The sequence below is a fragment of the Watersipora subatra genome, chromosome 4 (genome assembly GCF_963576615.1).
Source record: "Watersipora subatra chromosome 4, tzWatSuba1.1, whole genome shotgun sequence".
NCBI lineage: Eukaryota > Metazoa > Bryozoa > Gymnolaemata > Cheilostomatida > Watersiporidae > Watersipora > Watersipora subatra.
In genome coordinates this window covers 33,902,604-33,929,679 of record NC_088711.1, presented here as the reverse complement: position 1 = coordinate 33,929,679, position 27,076 = coordinate 33,902,604, and the positions used below count along the sequence as shown (strand labels likewise).

At 36.4% G+C, this 27,076-nt stretch overlaps 1 protein-coding gene across 1 annotated transcript; it reads left to right on the top strand.

The window, feature by feature from the left end:
- The first annotated feature begins 1,235 nt into the window (after positions 1–1,235).
- Positions 1,236–24,957, top strand: LOC137395218 (fibropellin-1-like). Its single transcript, XM_068082064.1, has 12 exons — positions 1,236–1,298; positions 5,683–5,846; positions 6,536–6,680; positions 10,277–10,419; positions 11,803–11,927; positions 12,992–14,917; positions 16,532–16,665; positions 18,044–18,252; positions 19,929–20,499; positions 22,243–22,340; positions 22,867–23,046; positions 23,780–24,957. The coding sequence occupies exons 1-12, from the start codon at positions 1,251–1,253 to the stop codon at positions 24,576–24,578; spliced, it is 4,542 nt and encodes a 1,513-aa protein (XP_067938165.1). The 5' UTR covers positions 1,236–1,250; the 3' UTR covers positions 24,579–24,957.
- Positions 24,958–27,076: the final 2,119 nt, after the last annotated feature.

The following is a 27,076-nucleotide window of genomic DNA, read 5'->3' as shown; positions in this document are numbered from 1 at the left end:
AAATAATTTTACAATTATTATACTATTTCTAGAATTTACCAACATTGCCTTTTTATAGCCCTAGTGACAATACATGTATTGTGTCATGAGAAGAAGGGGCCTATCAATAAAAGATTATTCACAAAACCTACCTAAACACTGGCTTGACACTTCTACTCACCGCAATAAATACCGTAGACAATAACCGGAGCCCTCTCTAATTACGTCTGATGCCTTGATTAAATTACAAGAACATAACTTGGATACATTTCCAATTTTACTGCAATTTAAAAGACAACTCCAAATATCATGAGGTATCTTAGATGTTTATACTTTGGGTACTTGTCTTTCTCTGGAAAACTATTTTAGTCTGACGAAGGGAAGATAATTTATAGAATGTACTTGTATCCTGTACCTTGGGTTAACTTATCCAAGTTCTTCCTTAAGTTAAGCTTAGTTTCATGTTACTAACTCGATTCTGTCTAAGTTGCCGTTGAAACTCATTTGTAAATTTATAAAAACATCGTGCTAGGCTATCTATTACAAACATAATTATTGAACATAAATATATTAACTTCTGTGTCTGTCTTTAGATTTCTGTAAGCTTCATGTGCATATGAGTGAAAAATCTCTCAGAGACCTTTGTATCTACTCACTATTCTACTGAACTGTCATGTCAAGAACAAGCAACATGTTCTTTCCACTAGTGTATATATAATTACTCATCTTGTATACAATCATTGCACAGTCACTTATTATTATTTACGGTATGACGGCTGTATGGCTAACGATGTCCAGTTAGCTTGCTATACCATTTGTGTCTGATGTGAGTGATTCACTGGGAGACCTACGATTCACTGATAAGGATTCTACTTTGATTCTGGACTTCTGCCAGATGCCAGTTATGTTATACAGCACAAGCATAGGCTTCAGGGTGAATTTTAATCAGACAAAATGTGAATCATTCTTTTGCAAGGGAAAGTTGCTATGCTGAAAGAAAAAAACTGAAACATTCAAATTTTTTGTCAAGTAATAAAGAAATATTACATTTAGGCTTTTGTAGAATGTACCCAACATTTCTTTTAATTTAAAGCAAATATTAGAAGCCAATCACAGAGCGTGCTGTGATCTCAGCACTCTGTACCTCAGGCTATGCTTTGTGTATCTCCTACACTGTCTGGACTATATTATGATGAGATCAGCAGGCACCATCCCAAGCACTGCCCCTGCCGTGTCACCGCATGTCAGTGTATAGTTGGAGAGTATGGAATATGGCAGGTCTTTGGCTCTTTTCACCCCTGCTCTTGGTTTTTTGTCAAGTGAGTTCCTTTTAATATAAATCAGTTTTTATTAAGAAAAAATATTAATATTATCATTATTATTGTGAAGATTATTATTAATGTTCTTGTGACTTTTGCATCACAAGCAAGTCTTGGCATTAAGTTAGCCATTTTCTTTCGTTTCCATTCCTTTTTTTCTTTCATACTCTCTTTTTCTCCAACTCTCTCACTATCTCTTTTTCATTTATATTGTTGTTGTTGTTGTTGTTGTTATGTTGCTGTTAATAATATTATTGGTATTAGTGGGAATCGTATCTCTCACCAAACCTTGTAATGTCTCAGACTGACACTTCTTTGAGGTCATTGGAACATTTTAAATAGTTCATCCCTCGGATTCATTTCTTCTCGTCTATATCCTTTCTAAATATTCATATACAGTGGAACCTTGGTTTTCGAACGACTCGCAGTTCGAACAAATCGGAGTTCGAACAAAAAATTCAAGAAATTCTTGCTTCGTTGTTCGAACCAAAATCGGAGTTCGAACGCCGGTACGACGCGTGAGTGCGTACGTGAGGGTGGGATGCTGAGCGACGTACGGGTGTAGATCGCTCTTTCCGTGACCAACTGTTGTCGCATTGTCCGAGATTAAACAAATGTGTAGCAAATGGGTCGAGTTACAGAATTTCGTCGAACTCCACCACCCCGATAAAGCTGCAGCCACCAGAGTCATCAATGACTTTAACGACACTATCATGAACCACTTCCGAAAAGTGCTAAAAAGAAGGCAGAAGCAAGTGTCATTGGATAGATATTTTAAGAGAAAAGATCATCCTGTAGCCGAGTAAAAAATCCTATTCATAATTCTTTTCTTTATCCTTTTTTTTTGTTTTTACACGTTCATGTTAGCGTAATCTTTTGTATAGAAGATTACGACAACGCGGACATACGATTAGCCTGGGTTACATTTATGTTTATGTTATTTGTGTCTTTGCCATTTTGCTTAACATTTTCTGAGATATACATTGCTTTTTATGTGTTGGTCAGCATTTTAATGTGCAATTTCATGCATAAAATAATGTATAAAATACTAAAAAGGTAAACATTCAGGGTGTTGGAACGGATTAAAACTTATATATATTAATTCTAATGGAAAAACCTGTTTCGGATCTCAAACAACTCGGTTTTCGACCAACCTTCTGGAATGGATTGTGTTCGAGAACCGAGGTTGCACTGTACTTCTAAAAAACAGACTTTGTACTATCACAAATGTTCAACTACTAACATGGTCGGAAAAGGCACATATTTGTTTCAAGTGCGTCGATAACTACTGACAGTTATCAAAATATCTGACTGTCTTAACTTTTTTCTAATTTTTTCAACTTTCAACTTTTTATTCAGGCAACAGACATTGTTTGGGACAATTATAATAATCATATGATAAGTATTCATAACATTATTATTGTTCCATGTATTTTATTAAACTTGCAATATGAATCTACGCAGTTGTTTATTGCTGAGGAACCGTTCTGAGTATTCTACCGATTCCTGAGGATGCTGATTTCTGTCTCAAAAGACATTTTAGCTTCAATTGCAGCTAGATAAAACACATTTCTGTTAAATAGAGCTCAAGTCTACTGATAACTGCAAGTATAATCTTAGCTGTCACATTTTATAATCGTTCAAATTCTAATACCAGTTCTCTATATGTTTCGATTGTCTCACATCCCTTGCACCCTTTGGTATGGTTATAACTATTACTTAACATTCTATTGTCTCTTTGCTTATTAATAAAAGCTCAGATCTTTTTCTCTTATCGTTTTTTTGTTTGTATAATGAAGATTCTCAGTAAACTTTACGTTTTTATCCGCTCTCCAATTATTTTCTATGTAGTGTTCGTTGTTATTGTTGTTATTATTATAGTCATTTTTATATTTATTTATATTTATACAATACAATAATTTAGCTGCTGATAAAAAAATTACACTTTTGCAAAGAACAAAGAAATAGCTAATAATAACTTGCACATAACATGAAAATATTACGTTGTTTTTTAAGGTTACTCAAGAGAAATTGCAACTTCATGTTTACTTCAGCCCTTCTTTTAGCAAAACGCCAAACTAGAGTTCTAACTGCAGCAAATGTTATACGTTTCTTCTGTGTGCTGTCATTTGGCGTATACGGTGAGAGCATACATTTCACATTACATATTAAGCAAACTGGTGAACCAGTCTCATCAGCAGTCAAAGCAAATGAATTAGCGAATGTAGGATTAAATGTTCTATTTTTCTCTGCCACTTTTCATTCCTTAGTATTTGCCATAGTTTGCCTACCTGGGGTAAAAAGAAATCAAGAAGTGTCATGCTGGCTGGTGTAATTTTGGCAATTTTATTGGCACATAAATAATGACGCATAACAAGCGACAATGTTTGATTTATCACCAAAATTACAATTTTTTAAATTATATTACAAAATCTAGTGATAAAACTTCTATATTTCTATAAATTACTGGGCATATGGTAGAAAAAGAAAAAGGAACAAAGAGGAAAAAATTCAGAGTCAAAGGAGCCGCAGCGAGGAGATGAAAGAGCCGCATACGGCTCCGGAGCCGTGGGTTGCTGACCCCTGCACTAGAGTCTGCTTTTCCACAGATAGACTAAACATAATTGAGTTACGACTGCAAGAACTTTCAATGGCAAAAAATCTTGACAATTTTTAAAATAACATTTACTCAAATTCAGCAACAATAAATATTATCCAGCAGGCCATTGGCTTGTGCAGACGGGGCAATAACTTTGATAGTAACAAGAAAATGATGAGTATTCTAAATCGTCTCCTCTATTTGTAGAACGTGCAGTCTTATAAGTTATAATAACTTATAATATAATATATAATTATATAATAACTTGTTATAAGCACCTGTCAGCACCTGCCAACCTCATCTGTTAACTCATGATTTATTTATTTAATTTATAGACTCAACTTCTTAGCAAGTTCTTTGACTGGAGGGATTAACCTGACTAGAATAACACTATCTACTAATACAATTTTGTATTCAATATCTTAATGCCTTTCAACTGACTCACAATGTTAAACGTTAACTTGCCACAAAAGTCACATTACAGTTATTTGGTATCAAAAGATTCACCATGTCTTACTCCACTGTGTTGTAGGTACAAGATATGTGGAAATGTGATTACAAGCTTTTAAAAGCTAAAAAACGAACAGTTAATCGCAGCCATTACGAAAACAGCTGTAGGTTGGAATCCCTTTCAAAACCGCTCAAACGTGGTGTAGTTGAATACGATGTGCTTCTGATCTATTTCATTATCATTGCAATGCTGTCACTTTGAGCACTGATATCTCAAAACCTAGCCTAAAAACCAGTTCAACTTTTAACCTTAGCTCGACGGGGTGCATATCATTCTCTGATGAACATAAGGACCCTGTTGGTCACCTGTGATGGTCGCAAATGCTGCAGAAGTTGTTCACGCCATTTAGCAGGAAATATGGGTCACATGATCAGATTATGAACATCTACACACATATATTGATGTGGCGAGCATTTATATTTGGTAAGAGCTTTCCGGTAGAACCCGAAATGTTTGTCGTAAACTAGTGCTACAAGACATTTTATATTGAACCTTTTATTGGCCTTTCATTTCACGTGATAACATCATGTGTAAGAACAACTAGCATGTCGAGTTGAATACTGTCGTCAAAATAAGGGATTCCAACCTACGGCCGTTTTTTTAACTGTTTGTTTTTGTGCTTTTAAAAGCTTGTAATTACATTTCCACATATTTTGCACCAACAACACAGCAGAGTAAGACACAGTGAATCTTTTGGGTACCAAATAACTGTCATGTGAATTTTGTTGCAAGTCAACCTTTAAGGTTCAGCAGCTTGTTAGTATTAGTTTATTATGTTCAAACAGGATTCAAACCATAATTCTAACAACTAACAACTTTTAAATTGTTAGTATTTATTACCACTGCTAACATTTATTAACGCTGTTAATATTTCTTAACACTGTTAATTTTTATTAACACTCTTAACATTTATTAACATTGTTGGTATCTATTAATAATGTTAACATTTATTAACATTGTTAACATTTATTAACACTGCTAACATTTATCAACAATGTTAGCATTTATTACTACTGCTAACATTTATTAACGCTGTTAATACTTACTAACGCTGTTGTCATTTATTAACAATTTTAACATCTATTTACATTGTTAACATTTATTATTGATGGTAATATTTATTAACACTGTTAACTGTTGTTAACACTGGTAACACCTATTAACACTGTTAACACCATTAACAGTTTGATGATAACCTGCGTTACCTGTTCAGCGATCATTTCTAAGTGACCACCTCAGTGTTTGACCTTGAACGATGTTTTATTCCGAAAAAGGTGTATTCCGCAGAAGACAGAGCTTATCTTCAAATAAGATTTGATAAATACGCTAATCTGGACGGAATAACAAGCATTGGATCATGCTGTGAGGCTAAGAAACCATTTTGTGTTGGTGGAAGTTTTCAAGATTGTGACACATATTTCCGTGTGTTCATAAAACAGTGAGCTTTATATCAACATCTTTTAATTCTCCAGAGTGTGTATGTATGTATGTATGACCAGAGTGTGTATGTACACGAGTTTGGATGTACGCGAGTGTGGGTGAGTGCATGCGCGTGTGCATAAGTGTACACGCGCAAAGTGCACCCCTGTGCGCATACTCATGCACACTCGTGTGCATAAGTATGCCCACGGGTGTGTGTGTGATGTGTGCGTTAAAAGAAACACAGACAGTCTTTTCAGAAAGCGTTCCCTTCATCTGTGATAAAATCATTTTTCTACTTGTTTTTAAACTTGTTTGAGGTATTTGTTATATGTGACATATCAGTTGTAATATTCTTTACTACTGATAAAATAACAAAACAAAGCCTCTTTGTGTATTGTTACTAGTTTCCTGACGTGTGAAATAAGGGTGATTCTTACATTTACCAAAACCTACTGCAACTTTATGGACACGCAAAAACAGAAAGGAAGACTGCTTACGTGGAGTTATTGTCTTTGGCATCATCATTGGAAAAATATTAAATCTGTTGCATTTACTCCAGAAATTATTTATAATTTAGCATAATATTTCCCAAACTTTGTTAGTAGCATGCTTCTGTGTAGTCTAGGACGTTACCTGTAACCAAACCACCAGAAAAGAAAGCTAGCTGATATTTGATCAATGAATAGTATTTCTTATATTTTTTAGGCCTTCAGCAAACGGGGAAACAGAAACAAAGAAAGTTTACACAACAATGACATGGGAGAATACAAATGAACTAACATTTGGGTCATCTCTTGGCAATAACGTCTCTAATCCTATAAGAGAGAATTTACCACTTTGGAATGACCAGGTACGTTTTACTCTACGGGCTCTGAATATCTTATTAGAAACCGTTTATAAACCACAATGCCGGAAATAGCACTCCGCTGATGGGTTCATTTTCAATGATAGAGAGACAGTGTTTTTCTTGCTCAAACTTTCATGAGAACATGTTATGTTATATATATATATATATATATATATATATATATATATATATATATATATATATATATATATATATATATACAGTCAAACATGGATAACTCGAACTTCAAGGGACCGAGCAAAAGTGTTCGAATTATCAGAGCATTCAAGTTATCAGAGCACTGTCACAAGTCCATATATTTACTTATTTATTAGTAGATACATGTACATATACAAACTATAATATAAATCAAAAGCACAAATGGCTTGTTTCAAATTAAATGCTTCTAATGTAAAGTTTAAAACGTTTTCATGAAAAAGTATAGAGATTTTTCTATCACTTGAGATTGGTTTGTTGTTTGAGGTGATGTTATTGCCAGGACGTTTTTCAGATTGACATTGGACAAACTTGATCGTTGTTGAAATGCTCAAAAGAAAAGACTTTTTTGGGGGGGGGTTTTACCCACGATCAATTTTGCCGTTTTTTCTTGAAGTTTATGCAGATTACCTTACTTTACCTGGGATTCGTTAAGAGCGACACTCCGAGGCAGTTCAATTAGAAGTTTTACGAGGTTTCACGGTACATTATATACCACTCACGCTTTTTTAATAGATACTTATTGAATGTACACACGTATTCTGTGTTTAGGTCAAACGATGAATAGTTTTTTGTAGCTCAGACAACGTATACGTTTAATAACAACATTTTTTTAAGACGTTTTATACATTCAACATTCCGACGTTGATTCAACACGGAATCAACGTCGGAAAACTATTCATCACGGGCTAGCCGAGTCACGCACTCAAGGATTTTCGCCACGCGCATACAAAACAACATGCGATTTTTGTTTTGTATGTGCGTGGCGAAAAATCTTGCGCGCGTGACCCGGCTAACCCGTGCTATTCATCGTATCGCAGTATAAATCAAATTTCACCAAACTTTTAGAAAAGTCGTTGACAAAAATATTTTGCCGATGGTGGTAATAACGACGCTTATGAATTACGGAAAGATGAAGTTTACCTCTATGGCTTTGAATAAAGTGATTTTCTAAAGCGAAAACAACCGTTTCGGTAGCTGTTGGGCAAAAAACAGTTCGAATTAACAGTGTTGAGTTCGAGTTATCTATAGCAATTTATCATTACGTGGGAACGAACCAAAGGAAATGTTCGAATTAACCATGTGTTCGAGCTATCCATGGACGAGTTATCCATGTTTGACTGTATATATAGATGTTAGATGAGATATAGTGAGATAGTGAGATATATATACAGTCAAACATGGATAACTCGTCCACGGATAGCTCGAAAAAATGGTTAATTCGAACATTTCCTTTGGTTCGTTCCCACGTAATGATAAATTGCTATAGATAACTCGAATTCAACACTGTTAATTCGAACTGTTTTTTGCCCAACAGCTACCGAAACGGTTGTTTTCGCTTTAGAAAATCACTTTATTCAAAGCCATAGAGGTAAACTTCATCTTTTCGTAATTCATAAGCGTCGTTATTACCACCATCGGCAAAATATTTTTGTCAACGACTTTTCTAAAAGTTTGGTGAAATTTGATTTATACAGCGATACGATGAATAGCACGGGCTAGCCGGGTCACGCGCGCAAGAATTTTCGCCACGCACATACAAAACAAAAATCGCATGTTGTTTTGTATGCGCGTGGCGAAAATCCTTGAGAGCGTGACTCGGCTAACCCGTGATGAATAGTTTTCCGACGTTGATTCCGTGTTGAATCAACGTCGGAATGTTGAATGTTTAAAACGTCTTAAAAAATGTTGTAATTAAACGTATACGTTGTCTGAGCTACAAAAAACTATTCATCGTTTGACCTAAACACAGAATACGTGTGTACATTCAATAAGTATCTATTAAAAAAGCGTGAGTGATATAGAATGTACCGTAAAACCTCGTAAAACTTCTAATTGAACTGCCTCGGAGTGTTGCTCTTAACGAATCCCAGGTAAAGTAAAGTAATCTGCATAAACTTCAAGAAAAAACGGCAAAATTGATGGTGGGTAAAACCCCAAAAGAAAAAAATGTCTTTTCTTTTGAGCATTTCAACAACGATCAAGTTTTGCCAATGTCAATCTGAAAAACGTCCTGGCAATAACATCACCTCAAACAACAAACCAATCTCAAGTGATAGAAAAATCTCTATACTTTTTCATGAAAACGTTTTAAACTTTACATTAGAAGCATTTAATTTGAAACAAGCCATTTGTGCTTTTGATTTATATTATAGTTTGTATATGTACATGTATCTACTAATAAATAAGTAAATATATGAACTTGTGACAGTGCTCTGATAACTTGAATGCTCTGATAATTCGAACACTTTTGCTCGGTCCCTTGAAGTTCGAGTTATCCATGTTTGACTGTATATATCTCACTATCTGAGAACTCACTATATATATATATATATATATATATATATATATATATATATATATATATATATATATATATATATAGGGAGTTCTCTTGGAGTCTGGTTGGTAAAAGTTTGTTGAGAATGCAAAGCTGATACAGTAAGTTCAAACTACAAGTTACCTCAGCCCACTCCTGCCATATGCACAGCTTTCTTACCTTTTTAAGCTCCCAGGCCTACTCCTGCCATATGCACTGCTTTCTGACCTCTCTAAACTCCCAGGCCTACTCCTGCAATATGCACAGCTTTCTGACCTCTCTAAACTCCCAGGCCTACTCCTGCCATATGCACTGCTTTCTTACCTCTCTAAACTCCCAGGCCTACTCCTGCCATATGCACTTCTTTCTGTCCTCCTAAACATCCATAACTAAAATCTATGGAAAAAAAACTTGCATGTTACAAGCAGGATGACTTAACGTGACTGGGATATGCCGCAGTTTGCTTACTGAGGTTTGTTTCTTGCAAGACTCAGAAAGAGAACATAAAAGCATTTTTGCTGTTGAAGCATGGACTCTTTGTCAACTTGCACAAATTTTAGAAATTTTTAGCTATATCATACCTATGTTGCTATAGTAAACAACTATAGCATATAGCATACCTATGTTGCTATAGTAAACAACTATAGCATATAGCATACCTGTGTTGCTATAGTAAACAACTACAGCATATAGCATACCTATGTTGCTATAATAAACAACTACAGCATATAGCATACCTGTGTTGCTATAGTAAACAACTACAGCATATAGCATACCTGTGTTGTTATAGTAAACAACTACAGCATATAGCATACCTATGTTGCTATAGTAAACAACTATAGCATATAGCATACCTATGTTGCTATAGTAAACAACTATAGCATATAGCATACCTGTGTTGCTATAGTAAACAACTACAGCATATAGCATACCTATGTTGCTATAGTAAACAACTACAGCATATAGCATACCTGTGTTGCTATAGTAAACAACTACAGCATATAGCATACCTGTGTTGCTATAGTAAACAACTACAGCATATAGCATACCTATGTTGCTCTAGAGTGGCTATATTATTCAAATTGATGTCGAAGACAAAGACAACGGAGGCAATGGAAATGACTTAATAGCAACATGGACTATCAATGTCAGTGGGAATGTGAATCAGAACCGAAACAGAACACTGAAAGGTCTGGAGGGAATTAGGTAAGTGCCTGCCTGGGTATAAATTGTAGCTATTTGTTGTGGGATATTAAGGTGTCTGTCGTACAGATGTACAATCTACATGTTCTTGTATATATATATATATATATTCTCGTATCTCTTACGTCTGTAGCTGGCCAGTTTCAGCAATGCTTTCAACTGAACGCTTAATTCTAATGATGTAGTATATCACAGCTGCAATCTACAATGTGAATCAGCTGTACTGGTTGCATGTCTTACCTGTTGGGGCATGCCAATCACACGGTTACACATGTTAATCGCACGGTAACACGAGATTCTGACAGGCCAAATGTAGGGATAGCAGAGTTCGCCGATGGCTCACTTATCCTTGAGTTGCTCTCTCTTGTTGTGATAAAACTTATTACAAAATTACATGAAGGGAAAAGAAATAGAACTTAACTAGTAAAAACTTGCGATGTTTCAAGATAGTTGATTTTGGAAACTAAAAGCCTTTCGTTAATAACATAATTGTATATTACATTCAACGACAAAACTACTGTAATTTTTGCTTCTGCTTGGGTATAAAGGAGCATAAGTAAAGTTTGCACAGACTGTGTGCTTTTTTGTCTGTTTATTGTACAATAATCTTTTAAAAGGATATCTCAAATAAAACAACACTAGCTGAGGTTTTTGACGAAAAACTCATTATCATACACACAGACAACATCTTCCTTTGTTGTTACGCCATTTTACTCGCTTCGACTAAGGTAAACTATTCCCATATTACTCGCTTCGACTAAGGTAAGCTATCCCATTTTACTCGCTTCGACTAAAGTAAGCTATCCCATTTTACTCGCCTCGACTAAAGTAAACTATCCCATTTTACTCGCTTCGACTAAGGTAAACTATCCCCATATTACTCGCTTCGACTAAAGTAAGCTATCCCATTTTACTCGCCTCGACTAAAGTAAACTACCCCATTTTACTCGCTTCGACTAAGGTAAACTATCCCCATATTACTCGCCTCGACTAAAGTAAGCTATCCCATTTTACTCGCTTCGACTAAAGTAAGCTATCCCATTTTACTCGCCTCGACTAAAGTAAACTATCCCATTTTACTCGCTTCGACTAAGGTAAACTATCCCCATATTACTCGCCTCGACTAAAGTAAGCTATCCCATTTTACTCGCCTCGACTAAAGTAAACTATCCCATTTTACTCGCTTCGACTAAGGTAAACTATCCCCATATTACTCGCCTCGACTAAAGTAAGCTATCCCATTTTACTCGCTTCGACTAAAGTAAGCTATCCCATTTTACTCGCCTCGACTAAAGTAAACTATCCCATTTTACTCGCTTCGACTAAGGTAAACTATCCCCATATTACTCGCCTCAACTAAGGTAAACTATCCCGTATGTTTTTTAGCTTGAATTTAAACGTAGGAGGCTACTGCTTGCCAGGATATTATGGGTCTGACTGCCAAATTCATTGCCTGCCGCAGGCGGCTTACAGATGCAACCCAAGCACTGGAGCAAAGATTTGTCACGCAGGTAAAGTGGCTATCGAAAGCATTTAAGTACAAGTCACGAAAGGTCATTCTTATAACGTTAAAGGTTGACTTGCAACAAAATTCACATTACAGTTATTTGGTGTCAAAAGATCCACCATGTCTTACTCTGCTGTGTTGTAGGTACAAAATATGTGGAAATGAGATTACAAGCTCTTAAAAGCTCAAAAATGAACAGTTAATCGCCGCCATCACGAAAACGCTGTACGTTGGAATCAGTCTATTTCTTTAAAGTACTCAAATAATTTGGTTATTGTTTTGTCACGTTGAATTGAAAGGCCAACAAAAGGCTCAATATAAAACTTCTCGTAGCCCTAGTTTATGACAAACACTTCGGGTTTTACCAAAGACCATGTATCAAATATAGATGCTCGCTACTTTACAGTTTTGTTTCGGCTTGGTCTAATCGTCTCGTCATAATCTGATCATGTGACCCATACTTCCTGCTAAACAGCACGAATAATTTCTGCAGCATTTTTTGACTATCACAGGTGACCAACAGGCTCCTCATGTTTACCTGAGGATGATATCCACTCCTTCGAGCAAAGGTTAAAAAATTAAACAAATTTTTACAGTGGGTTTCGAGATTTCAGTGCTCAAAATGACAGCATTACAATGATGATGGAATATACGCGTGAGGACAATAGACATGGTTTTATTGAATGTGAGAAGTATATTTGTGAAAATATTTTGACGAATGAGGTTGCATGAAAGTGTAAACATAAGCCATCTTGTTCACCTACGTCCCATTTGAGCCGTTATGGAAAGGGATTCTAATCTACAGCATTTTCGTGATGGCTGCGATTAACTGTTCGTTTTTGAGCTTTTCAAAGCTTGTAATCACATTTCTACATATTTGGCACCTACATGTACAACACAGCAAAGTAAGACATGGTGAATCTTTTGATACTAAATAACTGTAAAGTGAACTTTGTTGCAAGTCAACCTTTAATCCTTCTGATCAGAAGAGACTTTTTTAATAACGAAATTATCTGTATTTCTATGAGAATTAAAAATCTATGCTATCTACAGGTCAGTGTTTTACAGGCTATGAAGGAAGCAGTTGTTTTCCTATAGACGAGTGTCTCTCAAACCCTTGTCAGAACAATGGCCTCTGCATCGACGGTATCAATGCATATGCTTGCAGCTGCCGAATCGGATTTACTGGCCCCCAGTGTCAGACTAACATCGATGACTGCAGAAATGTAAACTGCCACAATGGAGTATGTGTCGACCAAGTGAACACCTATTTCTGTAGCTGTCATCGGGGTTTTCATGGCCCAACGTGCGAGATAAACATTGACGACTGCGAGTCTGTAAGCTGCAGTAACCATGGTTCATGTAGAGATGGAATTGATCAATACCGTTGCCATTGTGCTGCGGGGTACACAGGCACCAACTGTGAAATAGACATAGATGAGTGTGCTGGGGTGAGCTGTAGTAACAGGGGGCAATGCAATGATAGGGTAAATGCTTACACATGCGATTGTCATGCTGGCTTTAGCGGAACAGATTGTGAAACAGACATCGACGATTGCATAGGTGTTAATTGCAGTCATCATGGTACATGTGTTGATGCTGTAAATGGATATACCTGTCAATGTGATCGTGGATTTGAGGGTGTTCAGTGTGAAACCAATATTGATGACTGTCCGAGAATCAGTTGTGGTGGTCGAGGAACCTGTATTGATGAAATAAATGGCTATCACTGTGAGTGTATTGCTGGATTTACTGGCACTCGCTGTCAGACGAACATTAATGACTGCGCAGGAGTGACTTGCAATGGACAAGGGCGCTGCATAGATTTGGTAGCCAGTTACAACTGTGAGTGCAACACTGGTTTCACTGGAAGTCAATGTGAGACAAACATCAACGACTGTCAAGGCGTGATTTGCAGCAACCATGGACAATGCATCGACCGTGTAAATGCATACCAATGCAGATGCAATGATGGCTTTACAGGCGACCAATGTGAAACAGACATCGACGATTGTGTTGGCATTACCTGCAGTCATCATGGTACATGTGTTGATGCTGTAAATGGATATACATGTCAATGTGATCATGGTTTTGAGGGTGTTCAGTGTGAAACCAATATTGATGACTGTCCGAGAGTCAGTTGCAGTGGTCGAGGAACCTGTATTGATGAAATAAATGGCTACCACTGTGAGTGTATTGCTGGATTTACTGGCAGACGCTGCCAGACAAACATTAATGACTGCACAGGAGTGACTTGCAGCAACCATGGACAATGCATTGACCATGTAAATACATACCGATGCAGATGCAATGATGGCTTTACTGGCGACCAATGTGAAACAGATATCAACGATTGCGTAGGTATTGATTGTAGTCATCATGGTACATGTGTCGATCGTGTCAATGGACATACATGCCAATGTAACAACGGATTTGAGGGAGTTAATTGTGAAATAAACATCGATGACTGCGAGCTGATAAATTGCAGCCAACAGGGAACATGCGTAGATGAGATTGGTGGATACCACTGTGAGTGCATTGCTGGATTCACCGGCCAGCATTGCCTTGTCAACATCAATGATTGTGTGGGTGCAAACTGTAGTGGGCAAGGACTCTGTAAAGATGGTATAAATGAGTATGCTTGCGAGTGCAATACAGGGTTCACTGGGGATGACTGCGAGATTGAAATAAATGAATGCGAAACGATGAGCTGCCGTAATGGTAGCTGTGAAGACGGAGTCGGCATAGCTACCTGCCATTGCTTGTCGGGATTCACAGGTTTGACTTGTGAGACAGAGATCAATGAATGTATAGGTGTACCTTGTTACCACGGATTATGTCAGGATCTAATTGGAAAATACATATGCGAGTGCTCTGCTGGTTTCACGGGAGAGCACTGCTCGATCGAAATTGATGAATGCTCCTCCGATCCATGTCATGAAAACGCCATCTGCTCCAATCAAGTTGGACGATTCGAATGCTTCTGCTCGAAAGGTAAAGCCCACCTCTTTCTATTGGTTTAAATTAGTTTATCTGTGTCTTTTGGTAATCCGCAAACTTCTGCAACGCTCTTGACATATGCTTTGATTTTATGTGGCACCCACAACTTTTACTAGCTATAGTTTTCATTCTGTACCATCTTTAATTTGATATGGTTTATGACATTCTCTTCATATTGAAATGACAAGTGAAATTCGTGACCTGTTCACTAAATGCTCAGACCAAGCGGATTTATAAAAAATCTGTTTGAACACGTTTGGACATTAGACTGTGTTTGAACATTAGACTGTGTTTGAACATTAGCCTGTGTTTGAACATTAGACTGTGTTTGAACACGAGCTAATGTAACATAAGTTTGACAAACTATGGCAGGTCATAATAGACTGTCTGTCCATGTTCACAACTGTTCACAACCGAAATGAAAGAAAATACAAGTTTTTGTTTTTTGATTTGTAGCTCGCTATTTACGGATGTTCGCAACATACGTATTTACAAATCACTTTTTGTATCGTATACTTCAATGCACTCAAAAAGCATTCGGTGAACACTTCACAAATTTTTCTAAAGACATCTGTTACTTATTTACTGCAACCCAAATGTGTTGTATTGTTGAATGAATTGTCTCGTATTTTGAATTATATATAGTATAGTACCCCAACATTGTTTTTCTCTCTTTTCTAACCTTGTAGCAGTACCAGCTCTTATTTTCTTGTATCTATCTGCTAAACACCGGATAAATCGCATTATGTTTCTGCGGTGCTAACAATACCTTGATCACACGCATGATGGTTTTGCTTCTCTTACATATCTACCAGTCCTAAGTTCTAGTTCCTCTTTTAACAATGACTTGATAGTCTTGAACAAATAAAGGCTAACTGCTGCAATTATAACCAACTTTTGTTCTTCTTTTTTCAAATACTCCTCAGCTATAAAATTACTTTTAGCATATCATAAACGACTATTCTTTCTACATATTCGTTGTTGGTTTTTTGTTGAAAAATATGTTTAGAGATCAACCACTCTCTACATTTGTTCACTGATCATATACAAGATTTTAACTAGAATTTCGCTTCTCTATTTGTTTTCACCGCTGACCCTCTTCGTACCTTGTAGGGGAGACTGGGAGTCAGTGGTGAAAACCTTCTTACACCCTTAAGGGATGTAAGCACTATTTCACGCCTCAGTCTTACAGAATATTGATGGTTTTAGTTTGCTAAAAATGGTTGGCCAATTGATGATGTGTTCACCAAACTCTTTAATAGAAAATTTAGAGAGCTAGTCCAAACACAACTCATAAATATGTCGTAAACCTGTGTACTGTACTTGCTATAAATATAAGACTATGAATTGTCCTCTCTTGCATTTTGAAAACCGCATTTGAAAGGAGTAAGCAACCCTTTGTATAACATAACTGCATTTTACAACTGAGCTCTAAATATTTATGGAGGCTTGGCCAGAAGTGCTTTTATACCTATCACTGCGTGTTATCGTTCTTTCAACTAGTGGCAAAGAAAAACAATTGTATCTCTCCCACAAGTAGCAAAAATAAGTTCTGATGGTATTAACTGCTAACGCTGTAGACATGTAACATATAACTTAATGTTGCAGGTTTCACAGGCTTATTATGCGACATAAATCCAGACAACTGTGTGAATGTGTCTTGTATTCACGGAGAATGCAGAGATGGGCTTGATGATTTTCGTTGTACGTGCGATGAAGGGTACACAGGGCAATACTGCGAGGTGAGATATTGTTCACTCGTCTCATAAATATGAGATGGAGTGTTTTGGAGTGTGCGGCTTTTACAAGCAGAGACTCTAACTGAACTTTGATATTTCTAGAGCACTATGAGTCATAGGGTATTTTATTGCTGTTAGCAATGACTCATGACTCAATGATTATGCCGGTATTATTAGCAATGACCTCTGGACTTGTTTTTCGCCTGACTCCAGAAACAAACTTACTTTAGTTATAATTTAATTATAAATATTTCTGTTTATATTTTACAAAAAAGCTCTTCAGAACACTTCTGTATCAAGCTGGTGCAGTGACAGTTTGCTTTGACTCCTTCTAGTACAGCTAGATTGACTTGCCAGCACCTGTTAGCCTAATATGCAGTATATAAGTTGTACAGCTTTAGACAACTTGTAAAACTTTTAAGGCTGAGAACTACAACGGTTGAAATCCCTGTTGATTTTTCATTAATTCAATAAACAGTGAAACCTGTGACAGTGAAAATTAGTAATCATTTGATAATCAATTCAGTAAATCCCTAAATGCATTACAAGTTGTAATTGCATAATTCAAAAAGCGGTAAAGAAATGTTAAAAAGAAGCGTTGACCCGTTCCCCTGATCTACTTAGTACTCTGTTGTAACAGTATGATTGTATACTAAGATTGTATCTTGTCAGATTTGTTTTCAGACAAGTTTCAAATTAATGGGCTAGCGTCGGGTCAGTATTTTTCCAATAAGTAAGACTGTTCAGTCTGGACCAGTTTGACAAAAAAAACCCATAGGCAGCAAGGACCAACAATAGACAGACAAATAGACCCTTGAGCAGCAAGGACCAACCATAGACAGACAAATAGACCCGTGAACAGTACGGACCAACAATAGTCAGACATTTTTTTAATGAGACCACAAAACTAGAATTCGGCAACCATTTGATGAGATAAATAGCTACAAAGCTCAGAGCAATGTTGACATGAATGTGAATATAGTTTATTAATCAGGTTAAAATTCCTTTTGTTATTGCTAATTTGAGATTCAAAGGAATTTGTTACATATATAGTGTGCGCCTATTTAACATCATTCATATTTTCCTACCATCTCTCCTTCCCAAATGTGATAATTCTTTCAATTCAATCAATACAATCAATTTATGCACACAGTTGCTGTTTGGTTGTAACGAGCGCAAGTCATAAGTCAGCAAGTACCTGCATTGCAACCTGCATATAGGTAGCAAGATTTTCTCTTATAATAACAAACATTAAAGGAAACATTCTTTGAAGTTGTCTGCACTAATTTATCTCATATTAGGGTTGTCTGCTCAGATTTTTATTAGACAGCTCTGCATTTGCTATTGAATATAGAGCCATTATTGTTGTGCTGATTTTTAGACTGTCATCAGCAAGTGCAAGAACAGCATGTGTGTGCGTGGTGAGTGCACCGAAGAGCCTGGAGATCCTGGATTCAGATGTCAATGTGATGATGGGTATTACGGTTACTTTTGTGACATAGACATAGATGAATGTGCCTCATCTCCATGCCTTAACAACGGAACATGCATAAATCACGAGAACTCTTATGAATGTGAATGTAAAGCTGGGTGAGTATAAGTGCAACATTCAAACTTCCAATCCGTTGTCTGTGAAAGCAATCAAAAATAACAAATTTAGAGATATGAGTTTATAAATAACTGCGCATTAACAAATTCTATGCGACAGCCTCTACAATTCAATATTTTATTCCATATAGTATACAGTTTTGGAAAAATCAGTTGTCTCACCTATTATTTTCTTTGCCATGAGTGAAGTGAGTTTTAGGTAATTATATAGTTGCTTGCATGCACTGTGGGCGTGTTAGCTAACAAAACCACAACTTTTACAGACTATAGTTAAAGTAATATTGTATATTATTAAAACATTTTGCTACAAATTTTGTGCTCTGTAAGCTTTCGATTTCTTTGTCTGTCTTTTATAACCTGTCTAAAAGCAAATTTAACTCATTAAAAAGAGACTAGTCAATAACTTCAGATCTTTAAGAACAAAATCGGAAGTTTCAAGGTTAAAAACCATTGCATCAAAAGATGCCCACCATAAACTGTTTCACTCCCTTTTAATAAATAGAGAAGTAGCTTCAACCTCATTTTATTTAACAGTGTTCCACATGAGAGTTTTGAATCACTCAATTTCTAATTACGCAGATCAATCCTGTGTTTGTTTCACGATTATAACTACCAAATTACCATGTAATATATTAGTACTACCTGAATGGCCGACGTTGCACGGTTAACAGAATAATTAGTTAACGAATTTGAGTAACTTACCTGGAAATCTAGATCTTTACTTAAATCTTTACTAAAACAATACCCGTGTTTGGGGCTAGCTTAACAATCGTTACGCATAACAGTCAACAGTGCTAGTTATTAACCCCAAACAAGCGCTTTAAGCGTGAGTATTTTAACCAATGTAATGACTATTTTTCCCATGGATCTATTATACTACGTGTAGCTTAATGGTTAAGTTCACTGCTGGTAGATATGGAGGTCCCGAGATCAAATTGAGTACTACTGCTAAATTTTGATCGCCTTAACAACTGGACACAGGGTTTAACAAAAAGACAAACACTGAGATTTATATAATATGTATAACAATATATATAACAATATATATAACAATATATATATAACTATATATAACAATATATATAACAATATATATATTGTTATATATATTGTTATATATATTGTTACATATATATATATATTGTTATATATATATTGTTATATACTGTATATATATTGTGATATATATTGTTATATATATGTATATTGTTATATATATATTGTTATATATATAGTTATATATATAACTATATATATAGTAGTATATATATAATTTAGTAGGTGCATTACCTGTTGCAATTACAAGCTATATATATAAATATATATATATATATTGTTATATATATATATTGTTATATATATATTGTTATATATATATATTGTTATATATATATATATTTATATATATATATATTTATATATATTTATATAAAGCTTGTAATTGCAACAGGTAATGCACCTACTACATTGAGTAAAGGGAGGCCTTACCTGACACTTCTGTATTTCATGTTTAACTAGAAATTTAGAAAACTCCTCCTCCGTCTTTGACTAACTAATTTTTTAGATCAATAAAATATTAAAAAGAAAGTTGCAGCACAGCTTTACAGATCAATACACTTAAGGTCAGTAAATTTATTCAATTATGGATGTGGCTGCAGATATCTCGGCAGCAACTGTGAAGACGGATGCTTGATGAATTGCATAAAAGGACAAGGCAGTTGCACAACAAGCAGCGTGCCGCCAGAATGCATCTGCTTGCTTGGCTGGGAGGGTGACAACTGTGAGCATAACATAAATGAATGTGATCCAGACCCCTGCAATGGACACGAGTGTGTTGACCTAATAAATGGCTACGCCTGCAACATCGATGATGCTTGTGCAAATGACTCAGCGACTGTGAATAACTTGGCTCAACTATTCTGCGAAAGAGAGTTTGGTAAAGAACAATGTGAGTCGCTTGGACTGCAAGACACTCGTGAGAACAGTTTTAGCAAAGCTTATTGTTTCTTCCTTCACACGTTCAGATGTACCGCTTTAAGCTTCAGTGCCACGTTGTTGGAACCAGGAGTTGGTGTACAAACAAATAGGAGCCAAGACTATTCTTGCAGAAGAAAGATTGACGGGAAGCTTGAGTGCGAAAAAAAGGAGTCTACTGTGGCTGCGGGCTTTCTTTTTTGCGCTACTATGGAGTCCGAAAAAGTTCTGATTGTAGATTCGGGACAAGTAGGGGTAAGTTCAATTATATCAAATGTTTTTTATTATCTACTGTAAAAGTACAAACTAACTATAGCTCTATGGTTTCGTGAACCTGAACCGTAGGTAGGCAGACTAGCTATAGCTCAGTGGTTTCGTGAACCTGAACCGTAGGTAGGCAGACTAGCTAAAGCTCAGTGGTTTCGTGCACTGTGGGTTGGCAGACTAGCTTTAGCTCAGTGGTGTCATGAACTGGGTGGGCTAGGAATCAACATGTGAGGTTGTACACCAAGCTCTATAGTACACAGTTTAGTATAGTTGTTTGACTTGCATACCTTTCTTATCATCCTTCTGAAGTACGTACATGTGTCTACAATTTTATAAAATTAATCAACTAGCTGTGCGACCTGGCATTGCCTGGGTTTTTAAAATCAGCTTATAAACAATGGGAAGTAATGAGAGCTGCCTGCCACCTGTTATTAGCCTGGCACATCGCCAATGAAAAATTTGAATGCGCTTAATAATGTTAGATACAGCTTCTCATGACGTTATGCTATGACCATGCATAGTACGCAAAGACATTGGGTATTTGCTTCCATATTGCGTTGTATATCAGATAGCAAAGAAATCGATCTCTGTGGTCTTGTTGGTATGGTGCCGGACTTGTCAACGGGAGGGTCCGAGATCCCATTTTCTTCGGTGTGGATTCTTTATTCCAGGATTTTAATACCTATAGCCGAAATGCAGACAGACATATCCAACATATGACACACATACTTTGAGAAATCTATATATAGATGTAGGTTTGTAGTTTTATTAAGGTGGTTTCTGGTAATTCTAACTGAAGAGAGAATTGCACATTGATGGTACTGTCAAACATTTTACATTAGCATCGTGTTGCAGCAGTTAAATTCATCAGCTACAGCAATAGCACCACATATGCTGCTGTATTAACCTTTAACCCTTTGTTAACTATTTTTTGACTTAATATTCTTTTACATTCATGAAGCATCAGCTACTGGCAGAGGAGGGCTTTTAACTGATCCAGAAGTTTTTATTCACTTAACAGGCAAAGCTGTTATCTACTTGATGTGGAAGTTAGGATTTATTCAACAGGCTCTGTACACAAATATCCCAGCTGTTAAAGCTGCTCTGAGAAATCCTTTCCAAACCTATATATATATGCAACATTATTAGTATAGTGTGTTTCTCTATGGCTACCACCTACATATAAACAAGCATGCTTGACAGTGTGTAAAGGTAAAATAGCATTTGGTCTTATTTATTATAAGTGAGCTTTTATAAGTGAGCAGTGTCAACGGCCAATCCCAATGCCCCGTTTTATCTTTGTGAAAGAGTCGTGCCGCTACTAGCCAAGTGTAGACAACTGCATGGCCTTGAGGTACATGCACCTGTTGCTACAAACTTCAGGGTTGACTACCAGATTGAATGATGTTGCATGGGTTGTCATGCTCCGGATGAAACTGACAATATGCTAGATTTAATGCTTGGTAACCTCTGTGTATGATAACAGATTTAGCAGGCAATGAGTGAGCAACAAGGCTGGCAACATATTCTGCTGCCAGTACAGGTCTGAACTGTACTAAAAAGTATACAGTGCTACATACATGTAGCGCTCACTGCTACTGTACACTTACAATGTGTACCTTTGGAAAGGCTAACAAACTCATCAGGAACACTTGTGAATTAAACATATATTAGTGTAAAATTTTGAAGGAAGTTTATGTAGATCCACCATTTAGTTTTTGCATGTTTTAGGAGTGGATTTCACAAAACTGGTACTACGCGGCAGCGATTTTGGCCTTATTGATGCTCACAGTCACTATCTCGACAGTGGCAGCTTTCAACTGTCAAAGGTGAGGCATACGGTCTAGCTGTATACGATCTTGAGGACTTTTGCAGTATTTTCTGTGGTAAGAATTCTGAAGCATTCAGTTTGTTGATCTATACCTAGATTTAGTGAAGAACCATTAGCAAGCCGACAGATATGCTCACTTCAGTATGATTGTCCAAGTTATGTCTTGATTGTGTTTGTCCTTACACTTATGTAGCTCAATACTAACAGCGATCATTTTGGCAAGATGTCGGTTTTTCATTCCTCAGTGAAGCTTGCAAAGCCACCTTTGCAACCATCATAAAGGTTTGACAGCCATGTTGAATTGTGGCAACCATAATGGAGCACACTTTTGGTGAAGGGAGTTTCTCTGCATGTGTTGCTAATAGCTCAGTAAGAACTATTGCTGACAAATAGCTCACTTTCTCCTTCACATTTAATGCAAAACAGCACTTAGGTAGCCTTGGTTATTCTTTAAACCCAAGTTTCCCAAGTCGTATCTCACTCAGAAATAACAATAATAGTAATAATAATAATGATCATCATAGGAAGAAGAAACAAGCTTTGTGGAGCATAAGAAACACAAGACTTCCAGATCTACCCTATGATCAGTCGGAGCACCTGTATGAAGGTGTCAACTACAACAACCCACTCTTTGATAATCTACCTCAACCTCCTACAGACGATCAACTTCTTTCTGTTGCCGCGGGATACCTTAGAGCTACTTGGTGAGTCTTTTTAACCAATTGAAAAAATTTTGGCAATGCCAAAACTAGCAATGATTGTTCTGGAGCCAGTTCGTGAAAGGTTATAGCAAGAAAGGAAGATCACTACTTTGTTTACAAAAGTTTGTAATTTACATTTTAAGCGATTTTAAGCGATTTAAAGAGGGTTTCAACTTATATAGACTTTGCCATTATATCAATCCAGCACAAAGATTAGCTTGACTTTGAAAGGCTCCCAAATCTTACATGTGACACTTAGGTTATGGTAAACTCTAGGTCTAATGTCAAGGCAAATGTGTTAAAATATGAAATCATTCAGTGTTAAAACAAAAATCTGTTTACATTTTTAAAGTTATGTAATAACAAACAATGAGTTTTTATTAGTTATGGACTAAATGATTTAGATTTGCTGTTGATGCATCATTGCTGCCTCACTGGCTCTGACAGGATTGTTCATTGGTTTTTAAAGCTTTTTTATGATAAATTCAAGGGCTAGCATGAATGGGTGTTTGTAGCATTATAAAACACCAAGAGATTATTTTCTTTTAAGTGTCTTATTAGCTGCTATAGTTAAAGTTTGGGTTGTATCTTTTCTATACGTAAGTGTTGGTAATATGCTAACAACAATTGTTAATGCTTATGTAAGACACGGCAAGTCATGTGATGCTGACAATATCGCTGTGAGTTGTATGACCAGTGGCAGCTAGTGAGTGCTACATTAACTATTGTGTTATAGTGGAAGACAGCAAGAAACAAAGTTGTACACTCCTGCAAGGGAGAGTAACATATACGCCAAGCCTGGTGAGTACTCGATAGCCAACATGACTGACTATCAGGCAGACGCACCCATTGGTTGCTGTCAGACCTCCAACAATGTTTATGATGATCCACAGTACACTGAGCCATCTCCATCACCCCCTCCACTTCCTCCTCCTGCACCAATATTTTTCTCATCGGCATCAGATGCTGCTATGTTTCAATCAATGTCAGAATTGGATCAACATGACTCGGAGCATTCACCATTAAACCAGCAAACTGAGACCTCGATCCAATCTCCATCAACTGCTGACATGTTCACCTTCAACAGCGCAACCTATGCCGTACCATTGCCTGACATTAATTCAACACTAGGGAGTTTTGCACCCTTTCTGGTTGAAACATCAGAGAAACCTGCACCAAGTCAAAAGAGAAAATTCAACCCACTTTATGCAGGCACAGAGAATGATCTAATGGCGAGCATGTCGGAGTCGACAAGAAGTAATAATAACTTGAAGTCAAACCCCTTATATACGACGGAGACACCCTGGCGTGTCAAATTTCGAGCAATTGATGACCACTTTGATCGAACCCGAGACCCTAATCTTCACTGCACATCTTTAATGACCGAGAAGTATTTTGAAATAGAGCAGCAAAAGTTCAACAACAAGCAGCTAAAGGTCAACCCACTTTATGCGGCTAGCAGCGGCGAGATCAAGCCAGCAAGATCAAAACAAGAGAAAAGAAAAAAGCAAAGCTCCAGGTCAAGGAGAAAATAGTCAGAAAATTGCATAACTGTAATTAATTTATCAGACCCCGTAATATTTGTTTCTGTTTTGAGTTGACAACCATTCAGCCTTAAAACCAAACAGTACCAGCACCTAGAATTCTGGCATCTCTCACAAATATGCCAGCAAAACTGCCAACAAAATTCCTAGATAAAGACACTGATAAATGTAAAACATTAACTTTTGTTTTGAGAGTATTTTTATTTTGTTGTATTTTATACTATTACCTCTGCATTTCAAATCTTTCTTCCTCTGTCAAGTATGTCATTTATTCTCACTTTTCTTATATTATTGATATAGCATTTACATTAATTATTAAAAGCAATTAATATTATATTATTTCCTCAAGTCTTCAATTTATAAAGTTCAATTGTTACTTTCTGTTTGTATTAGTATTCCTGTTAGTATGCATCTCCTTTGATTAAACATAGTTGATTACACTGAGTGTACACATACATGTAGCTACCTCGGCTACTTCAGCTAATCAAAGAAGTTATTGTCAATTCTGATATGGAGTCAATAAATAAAGTAAAATGCCACACTGCCACACAAGGTACCTGCAGTCTCTGCCACACAGGGTGCCTGCAGTCTCTGCCACACAAGGTACCTGCAGTTTCTGCCACATAGGGTACCTGCAGTGTCTGCCATATGGGGTACCTGCAGTATCTACTTAAAGTACAGTAATGGGGAGCCAGTTGAAGCAGCTGTTGTTATAAAGGTAGAGCTTACGCATTATCAGTGATTTTAGTGAATATTTCACAGATTTGAAAATTAAACATTAGATAGAGAGAAGTGAATTTAATAATCAATCAAGTAACGCAGCGCTGGCTAAATCAACACACATTGTTGAAAAAGTAGTTGAATATAGTTTGAATTTAGGACCAAAAATTTATTATAATATAATAAATTAATCGGTGTGCGAACATTTAAAGCCAAAAAAATGAAGAGCATTATATAATTGAATTTAATAAAATAGATTTCGAAAAATGGCACAGTGTAGTTCATGCTATAATCGGCAGACAAATTATTGGCTAGGAAAAATTAAGCCTCTCATTTTGTTCTCAATTATAGCTAACATTGCTAGTGAGGGCAGCATCTGTACAAATACTTACATTGTTGTTCTTTTCCTTAAGGAGGAGAAGGTTGTCAATGAGGAAGAACCTGCTGTTGTTGTTAAATAGCTAATCGTAAATAATAACGGACTGAGACAGAAAATTATAAAATGGAACCAAAATTCTATTCAATGGGATTGACTTTTACAGCATGTCATATAGCTTTATCTTGCTATTTGTTCATTGAAGACTGACGACATACATGTGGATACTTGTGTTAAGCATTGTACAAACTGTGGTCTTGCATGGTGCTGTAGAGCTGACCAGGGCTTTATTAGCTTGGAAATAGCAACGCAAATAGACTACATGTATTTATCAAATTTTAATCTACGTAATACATAGTTATAATGCAGAATATATTTACCACAACTCAAACAGATAGTGGCATATATATATATGTACGTACATTGTAGCTATGTTGTCATCTTATTCCCATGCATAAGAGTAGAGCTACACAATGATCGCGTTAATTAAACGATTAACACGACTAATACAAATAAACGATTAACTAAGTTGGGCCAATTAATGTTTAATTAATTAATGTTTTTCATTTTTCAAAAAAATCACAATCATATTTCAGCTTCAGAATATTAATAATATAAGATTATTATATTATTATATTAATATAAGAAATCCATAGTTTAACACAGCTTTATCCAATGCTCGCCGCCACATGTCTAATCCATGCTCTTTTTTTACAGTTGCTATAAGTGGCTTCCACCGGGGCCGCCTATAGCAACAAAACTTCTAATTGTAGAAACAAACACAGTCATCTATTAGCATTAGCTAAAAGGCAATTAACTTCTTCAAGAATATTATACACAACATGCCGAGTAACTACAGATATCCAATACTTACCGAAGACTCTGACATTAAATACTCAAATACTCAAAACATATACTCTCTAGAAATTAGATTATATATATATATATATTTACACTGCAGAAAAAACTATATAGTTAGATTCATCCATATATATATCTAATAGGGTGCAGAAGTTGGGGCGGGGCTTGGTGCTAGGATCGACTCGTGGCGGGTTTGGGGCGCTGCTCGCTGTCCTTTGCGGTTGGACTGTGACCGGGGAATGGCGGGGGCGTGCAAATGCTACTTGGTGCTCCCAAAATACTCCTTTAACAAGGATGGCCTTCCCGGGCAAAACCAAATCTTGAGTACTCAACATGAAATAACATAAAATAAAATAATGTACATGTCCTATCAGTAGAGACAAGTGTAGAGTAACTCTTTACACAATCATTATTACAGGTTAATATGATTTCTCAAATCATACTATATAAGATCATTTACTCAAGTAAAGTATCGAGTTTTCGCGCTCTGCTTGGATGTGTAACAGGGATATAACTTGTGCCAGACATCTAG

What these genes read in the sequence shown, in the direction of transcription:
- LOC137395218 (XM_068082064.1), top strand. Translation starts at nt 1,251, where the DNA reads ATGGCAGGTCTTTGGCTCTTTTCACCCCTGCTCTTGGTTTTTTGTCAA. An exon ending in AGCAAAGATTTGTCACGCAG is followed by an intron (nt 11,928 to 12,991) that starts GTAAAGTGGCTA and finishes AGTGTTTTACAG; the next exon opens with GCTATGAAGGAAGCAGTTGT. An exon ending in GAATGTGAATGTAAAGCTGG is followed by an intron (nt 18,253 to 19,928) that starts GTGAGTATAAGT and finishes ATGTGGCTGCAG; the next exon opens with ATATCTCGGCAGCAACTGTG.